Genomic DNA, 7,961 nt, shown 5'->3' with positions numbered 1-7,961 from the left:
TAGCTTGAAGGAGCGGAAAGCTTTTCCTCTTAAGATGCCTTCCCTCAGGTATATGCAAAAATCCAGCACGCCGGGGCAGAGAAAGCTTGGCCTCGTCCAGGCGCTGTTGACCTCAAATAACTGCTTCATACCCTGGAAGGAACGTCGCGTTCAAACCATTGTTTATTCCTGTTTCAGGAGGCAGGGCACTGAGTTTGCTTCCTCAAACTGCTTGAGACTGTTGGCGTGTCCCACGGTCCTACGCGTTGCCGTTCAGCACGAGCTCAGCAATCGGTGCATGTTGCTTGAAAAAGCGCTCGCTGCTCTAGCAGGTGAGGGTGTAACTTTTTACAAGGCAGGCAGCGGGGTCTTGAGGCAGACCCCTCCCCATCCCCAGTCAGCAGCATCCAGCCCGCTCTCTTCTCAGAGGTCTACAGTGATTTTGGCGCGATGAAGATCCAAAGTCCACGGTAGCAGCTGAAATTCCTTGACGCGATGTCGCTAAAATCGTGGCACTGTCGGGTAAAGCAGCCGCCCAGAGGTGGAGTTTTGCTGATCCCCAGTTTGGGGTTTGTGGAGGGAACAGCTTCATCGCAACAGTCTTTTCCTTCAGGTTTGGTTTTGTTCCGTTGTGGCAGCAGGTTTGAGCTGGTTCGCCGTTCCTGGTGTCACCAGGAGAACCACAGCTTGGTTTTGTTGTGCTCTGTGCATTGTGAAATTCTCTGCTTTGCCAATAAATAATGGTAAAAAATCCCAACTGTGCTGCGGGTTGAATTGTGTCAAAGACTGAAGGTCAGAGCTCTCTGATGGGTAAAAATTCCCCATTAACCTTTTGTCCTCTTCCAGTCTCAAGACTGCTTATCTCTTGGTGTGTTGGTTTTTTTTCCTCTCTTTTGGAAACTGATCCTTCAGGACAGTCATTGTGTTAAGTGTATTTTATGAAGAAACCAGAGTTTCTAGTGGTGTCTCCCCTGAGTATTTTCAGCAAATTTCATTAGGCACCTTCAAAAAAAGCTTCCGTAATTCTCGGTTTTGCTACAAGAACTGGTCCCTCGGGGGGAACCAAAATGCTGCTTTAGAAACAAACAAACAAAACAGACAAACAAAAAAAACCCAAACACTCATCCTGATAATAAATGCAAAGCATCTAGTCCTTTGTTCGTAACCGCTCAGTCACCCTAATTCCAGATCAGCAGAAGATGCTGTTGAGATGTTCCCCTGTAGCGTACCAACACGTCGAGAGTTAGAGAAAGGTGCGTCCTGCCGCGGGGCTGGGCAGACCCTCTGCTCCCACTTGAAATTCAAGGATTGGGAGAGCACCCCGACCTCGGCTGGCCCTCACAGGAGGAACAGGCTGGGAGGCAGACGATCAACCACCATCGGGGTCCTCCTGCTCCGGTCCACCCTCTCCTGACTCGAATTTCCACGTGAGGCATCACAGAGTTTATATTTTCGGTCTTGCTTTGGCCATACGAGACCATGGTTGGTGGTGAAAGCTGAGGATCAGACCAGCGTATGCTTAGGTGAGGTGAGCGCACCTTTTTCTATTCTCTCTCGCTTTGGCAATGTCAACAGTCACAGGCTATATGCCACTGAAAATAAAATTAATTAAAAAAAAAAAAAAGAAAAATAAAAATGGCCACCAGAAGTGCTTGCTCAGTGTTGCAGGATCTGTCAGAAAACGAACAGATGGGAAGTGACTGGCAGATGTTTCCGGTCGATCCGGAGTCTCTTAGATATTGCAGAGAGTGAGCGTGTTGTTAGCACGTGGCAAGCTACATAAGAGAAGATGCTACATTCCTTGGAAAAAAAAAAAAAAATAGTGCTGAGTTGGATTTTTTCTGAGTTTTTTTCTTTGAAAAGCTACCTTTTCCTCAGAGGCAAGGAAACGAAATCGAAGGAAAAGAAACCTCATCAACATGCTGCTTGCGGCGGCGCTGAATGAATCCGACCGAGATGCTCTCGCCGGCTGGTCAGGAGAGAAACGCGCCGCTTCAGTTCCTTTCCAACGGGGTGCGGGACGAGGTGCGGTAACAGTCTCGGGGTCGGTCGGCAGTCGCAGCCCTCGGTCTGCCTCGTGAGGGGGGGATTTTTTTTTTTTTTTGGCTGCTTTGTCGCCCTGCCTCAAAACACACAGCCCCCCGCTCCCTTTCCAACATCTCCCTCTGCGCGCAGGGACGCACGCTCGGGGAGGAGCGTGTCGAGAGCGGGTTGGTTTCAGGAAGGAGATTTAAAAAATAAAATAAAAGGAGGGAAAAAAAAAAGGATATTTACAGCTATCTACTAACAGTTTTGGTAGGTCAGGACATCTCCTTTTCCCCTCCCAGCCTCTCCCACCGAGCTGCTGCCTACGGGCAGGAGGGGCTGGTGGAGCTCTCCAAGGAGGACTGGGAGAGGCGGCGCGTCAGAGGTCCGATGCTGGAGTCGGCCAGCGAGGAGGTGGGGAAGAGTTTGTACCAGCCGGTGACCGCGCTGGAGAGATCAAGCTCCTCCAAGATGATCTGGGCCATCCCCATGAAGCACTTGTGGTCCATGCGCCCGTAATCTCCCCAGACGATCACCTGCGGGGCAGAGATGGCGTTAGGGAGCTGCCCCGCTTGCCGGGTGGGAGATTTGGGGAAAACTCGGCAAACTCGGTGTGCCCGGCCGGGAAGGACCCACCGTGATCGGGATGGGGAGGTTGCGGTCTGAAGGACAGCAGTGAGGACGCTGGGTTTCTGCCCCCTGTCCTTGCTCCCTAATCCCTCCCCGTCCCCACTGTCTGTGCGGGGAGGACGTCACCTGCAGGACTTTGCCCTGGGGACTCTCCTCGAAGAGCAGAGGCTGCTGGTACGATGGGTCGCAGGTCTTCTTCACCACCTTGGTCTTCTTCTTGGCCAGGCAGACGCCGTTCTCCAGCAGGTAAACTTTCACGTAGGTGGCTGCGTTGGGAAACGGGAGAAACGCTGACTGGGAGCAGGCTCCTCTGACGGTCCCGGCACAGCACCCGGCCTCATCGCTCCCCCTCCGTCCCTGACCCCCTCCCTCCCCGGCCACCTACCCGGGATGGACTTGGCGCCCATCTTTGGGATAAGTCCCCTCGCCTGGATCACCTCCACCTCCAGCTGCCCGTTCCGGTCAGCCATGCCGACGTGGACATCGCCTAGGCGGAGGGACAAGACGCGCTCAGCACCCTCCCCGATGGCCGCCTCCCGCCAGGGACAGCCGCAGCCCCGTGTCCCCACCCGCTCTCCCTTTTGGTGCGGCCAAAAAGCAGGTGGGACGTGTCATCCCTGCGCTGGCAGCCTCGAGCTGCTGTGAAGACGCTTGGATTTGAGCAGCAAAAAGAGAACCAGGTGAGAGCTCCCTGCCCTCTCCAGCCCGCAGCAGCTTTGCAGACAGATTTTTTTTTTTTTTTTTTTTTTTTTTCTCTCCCCCCTCATGATGGGAAAAGGGGCTGGGATTCACTGGGGCTGTGCCTTGGCTGGGCGATACCTTCAGCTGGGGGGCAGGCGAGACCCCAGTGAGGGCTGGTGGCCAGCCCCCCTCTCCCCAGGGCATTTCACTGCGGTCCTTCCCTGCTCCCTGGGGCATCTACAGGAAAAAAACGTGGCTGGGCGCTTCCTGAGCTCGGTGTGAAGTTGTTCTCCCGCTTATGCCGTCCTGCCCCTACATCTGTCCGTCCCTGGGCCAGCGGGTCCCCGCCGCTCGCTGCCTTGTGGCCCCAGGGTGGGGAGAGGGGATGGGGAAGGGGCGAGCTGACATCCCAGGGGGGGTTTAATGGGAGCGAGATGAACCTGGATGTTCTCAAAACGCACTTGGCACTTCAGCAGCGAGCCAGGGCCAGTGTGAGGAACCAGCTGATGCCGCGGCGGGGAACGGCAGGAGCTGTGGGGATTCGGCGTGCCGTGGGCGCTGCGGGACGTCACCCCGAGGGAAGGCAGCGGTGTCCCCTCCCAGGAAAGGTGGGCAAACCCAGAGGGGTCCAACTGCCCCCACTTTGCTTCCCTTCCCTCCCACGAGGGGTTTACGGGGGGCCAGCAGGACCCGGTCCCTGTGCTGAGGGGACTGGGGGAGCAGGACGGGGGACCCTGGCTATGGCAGCTCTCCCCGTTCCCAGCCGGACACGGGGCAGGCACCTTGGGGTGCCCTTGGAGCAGCCGGGAACACACTGCTGCTGGCTGGAAATTCAGACTTAGGGCGTGACTTTCCGTGGCCATTGTGGATTTCAGAAAGAAAAGTGGAACAAAACGCGGTTCTGGTTCTGTTGGGTCCCCTCTGCAGCGGGATGCTGGGGGGAGCTGGTGCTCAGCAGAGGCCTTGGGAAAAGGCAGAGCCTCTGCTTCCCCCGGGAGTGTCCCACCCTGAGCCCCACATGCCATTCCCTTCCCTCCAGGAGCCGAGCGGGAGCACGGGGAAGGCCAGAGCATCTGCAGGCTGTGCGCTGACCCGGGACGTGCTCAGCAGTGAGGGACGCCGCCGCCATCGAACCGGTGCCCTGCGGAGGAGCACGCAGCCGCTTTCCCCCGTGCAGCCCCTTCCCCCTCGCTGGAGCGTCCCTTCCTACTGCCCAGCCCCACGCTGGGGCTGGAGACGGCAGCCCCCTCCCCGGGCAGGGAGCCCCCGCGGGCGGCACTCACCCATCGGCGGGGTGGCCAGCGTCTGCCGCCCCACCAGCTGCCCCGGCCCCAGCCCGTCGAGGAAGTCGCTGAACTGGCTCTCGGCACCCAGCCGGGTCGTGGGGAAGATGAACCTGTGCCAGGGAGAGCAGAGGCTTTCGGGGTGCCGGGTCTCAAGCGAGATCCCCCGGGAGCGCGGAGGGGTGCCCAGCCCCGGTGCCGTTGCCCCGCGGTGCCTTACGTGCCGTCGGAGCTGTTGCTGTTGGTGCTGCCGTCGGTGGACTCCCGGCTGCCCTGCCGGGTGACCCTGGTCCTCATCTCCACCGCGATGCCGGTCTCCGTGCTCCTCCGGATGTTGCTGCGCAGCTTTTTGGGGCCTCCCTCTGGAAAGCGAGATGGGGTGAGCCCAGGAAACGCTCGCTGCCCCCGCACCCTCCTGCGGGACGGGCGTCAAACCAGGCGGAAGAACCGGGGTGCCAGGCGCAGCCAGAGCCTTCCCGCTTCTGCTCCCTGCCTTCCTGTGGTACGTCACTCGTCGTGGTTTACGCAACCTTTCCCTGGGGATGAAACCCCGCAGGACCCGACCGGGCACACGTCCTGGTGCCACGCGCACCGCGCTGGAGCTGCCCGCCCCCTCCATGCCCCAGCCCCCTGTCCCCACAGCCCTTGCTCAGCACCGATGCCTTTGCACGGCCGAGAGCCCCACCTGCACCCCAGCCATCCTCCCCCGTGCGCCGAGACCTGCCAGACTCAGCTCACACGTGCTGACACCATCCCAGCCCCGCCGCCTGGCCTGTGCTGCTGCAGAGCCACTTCGCGGCCTCCAAAATTCCTGGGGCTCTGTCGACGCGTGCCGACGTCCCCATGCCGCAGGGGACGGGCACCCTCAGTGCCACAAGCGGGCGCAGCCCCAACGCTGTCTCCCTTTCTCCACGCGGTCACACCGTCCCTGCCGGCACGCGTCCCAGGCGGTGGCAGATGGCAGGAGGAGGAGTGTGGCACGAGCATCTACCGCAGCGTTGCCGGCAGCCCTGGCATCGCCGGCAGCCCCGCTCCTGCCGTGTGAGCGCGTTGGCACCGTGGCTGCTCCTGGGGACTCAGCTTTGCCCCGCTCGTTTGGGGGCTGCCCCTGCCCCGGTCCTGCCGTCCCCAGGTGAGGTTCTGCCCAGCTCCAGCGCTTCTCGCGTGGCTTTTGGGGATGATTACACCCCGTCAGTAACACCTCTGAGGTGCAGGGCTGGAGGGCTCCACATAACTCCTCTCTCTATAGAGCATCTCCCAAAATGCCACCAAGAACTGGAATTAAAAAGCAATAAATAGAGAAAAAGGCTGCACTAAAATGAGCTTTTTGCTTCCCCCGCCCTTTCAAAAGCTATTTTAAGCATTTAAATATTTCCCAGGGCCGGATCGTTTGACAAATCCTTTCTCCGAGCTCCCTGCCCGCAGCCAGGACTGGGGGGGACGCTGAGCCCGGACCCCCGCGCTGGCAGAGCTCCGGCAACGTCCCGGTGGCTCACCGGTCTGGTTGAGCTGCAGCGTGCTCTTGCTCCACTGGGACAGCCCCACGATGGCCACCATCTTGGCGCCCAGGCTGGAACGCCTCTTCTTGCTCACGGAGATGGAGACGGAGTCGGCGCTGCCCCGCGCGCTCTTCTCGATGTTGTACATCTCGCCGCTGATGCTGGAGCTGCGGACGACATTCCTGGCCGCCGAGGAGCTGGCATCCCCGTTGAACATGGTCAGCCGCTCGCGCGCTCGCTGGCCCCGGCTCTGCTGGGTGGGATCAGCTGCGGGGGGACGCCGGGGGATGTGTCGGGGGCAGCAGGACGCAGGGCCGCGTCACCGCGCTCCCACCCAGAGCAGCCGCGCGGGGATGGACGGTCCCCTGAGGTCATGAAATTCAGGTGGCACAACCCACTGGGACCGTTTTCCCCCACCTGTGGGCACAGGGGCTGGCAAGGCAAGGGGTGCAGGACCCCAGTGCAGCTGGGTCCTGGAGCTGACCCACCACGGAACGTCTGGGAGGGACCCACCGGTGGGCACAGGGCTCGATGCGTCACCAACCCGCCCGGCTTGGGAGCAGGAGGGGACCTCGAGGCTTGGGGACAGCCCCGTCTACCCCCGCTGAAGGTGCCCAAAACCGCAACCAGCAAAGTTCCTCCCTGCGTCCCCTTCTCCGAACGGCGGCTGCAGCATCCCTGCGTGTCGCTCGGCATGTGCCGCTGCTCCAGCCCGAGATGGCTGCCTGCCGCGGGGGCTGGATCCGCCCCGGACCAGCAAACCACACCGGCGCCCACCACGGAGCCCCGGCAGCGGCCGGTGCCCGGAGGGGCCCCGTGGATGTGCCGAGGGTACCGGGGCGCTCGCCGGTGGCAGGGGCTGCGACGCGGCTGCCAGCCCTCCCGCGCGGCGCAGCGCTTGCCGCCTTCCCTTCGCCATGAATATTTAAACTCCAGCAGGATGGGAGCATCCATCTTCCAGGGAAAGGTGAATTATTAACTCCAGGCCAAGCGAAGCCACTTTCTGATAATGGATGGAGGCAGCGCCTGGAAAAATATTTCCCTTTCACGAGAGAGAGAGAGAGACAGCCGCAGACGTGGAGGATGAGCTATGGCCAGGAGCGGGGCAAGGCACGGGTGCTTCGCTGCCTGCGGCCATCAGGAGCTGCACAGGGGCACGGCTGGGCTGGCACCCGATGGGAGCGGCGGGCTGGGCTCCAGCAGAACTCCTGGATTGATCAGTTACAGAAGGGACGTGAACGGGGCAAGCGGACGATCAGTCACCGATATCGTTAACGAGCTCCCGGAGAGCAGCAGCCGTCCCGCGGTTCCTCCTGGCTGGTGTTTTCCCCTTCCTGGGCTCCCTCGGGCGAGTGCGTGGTGGGGACCGACCCCCTTCACCTCGCTCCTCGTACCTCGCGGCGCTGAGTGGGACCCCGGCACGGCCGCCTGCTTTCGGCAAGGTTTGGGGCGCACCGTGCCCGTAGCACCCGCTTCCCCTTGGGCACGCACGCGCATGTGGGGTTTTCTGCCATTGCTGCTGAGCTGACGCTTGCACGAGGGCTCGAGCCCCTCGGAGAAAGCTGTCGGCAACGGGTGGGCACCAGGAGCCCGGAGCCGCCCCGGCACCGCCACGTGCCCGTGGGACGCCTGGACGGGCGAGAGCCGCCAGCAACGCTCGCCCTGCGCTCGGCATCGCAGGAGGGGCTGGGGCTGAGCCGCAACCTTTGGGATTGGCATTTTCCAATGCCATCCCACCGCTCGCCGGGCTCCAAACCTGCTGTGGCTGCTCGCGAGGGCTGGGGTTTCTCCTAGGAAGCGCCTGCTGCGAGGAACGGGTCCTGCCCGCAGCCTCCGCGGGCACACGCCGCCTCCCTTCCCCGTG

At 61.1% G+C, this 7,961-nt stretch overlaps 1 protein-coding gene across 1 annotated transcript; it reads right to left on the bottom strand.

The window, feature by feature from the left end:
* Positions 1-1,092: 1,092 nt before the first annotated feature.
* On the bottom strand, positions 1,093-6,314 carry RIMS3 (regulating synaptic membrane exocytosis 3). Its single transcript, XM_086765178.1, has 6 exons — positions 6,095-6,314; positions 4,819-4,960; positions 4,599-4,711; positions 3,020-3,121; positions 2,761-2,900; positions 1,093-2,540 (listed from the first exon to the last, which is right to left on the bottom strand). The coding sequence occupies exons 1-6, from the start codon at positions 6,312-6,314 to the stop codon at positions 2,328-2,330; spliced, it is 930 nt and encodes a 309-aa protein (XP_086621304.1). The 3' UTR covers positions 1,093-2,327.
* Positions 6,315-7,961: the final 1,647 nt, after the last annotated feature.

This window comes from Chlamydotis macqueenii, chromosome 22 (genome assembly GCF_036417535.1).
Source record: "Chlamydotis macqueenii isolate bChlMac1 chromosome 22, bChlMac1.mat, whole genome shotgun sequence".
Classification (NCBI taxonomy): Eukaryota; Metazoa; Chordata; class Aves; order Otidiformes; family Otididae; genus Chlamydotis; species Chlamydotis macqueenii.
This window is presented reverse-complemented; position numbering and strand designations above follow the sequence as displayed.

What these genes read in the sequence shown, in the direction of transcription:
- RIMS3 (XM_086765178.1), bottom strand. Translation starts at nt 6,314, where the DNA reads ATGTTCAACGGGGATGCCAGCTCCTCGGCGGCCAGGAATGTCGTCCGC. An exon ending in AGCAACAGCTCCGACGGCAC is followed by an intron (nt 4,712 to 4,818) that starts GTAAGGCACCGC and finishes TCCCTGGCACAG; the next exon opens with GTTCATCTTCCCCACGACCC. An exon ending in CCCAGGGCAAAGTCCTGCAG is followed by an intron (nt 2,541 to 2,760) that starts GTGACGTCCTCC and finishes TCTGCCCCGCAG; the next exon opens with GTGATCGTCTGGGGAGATTA.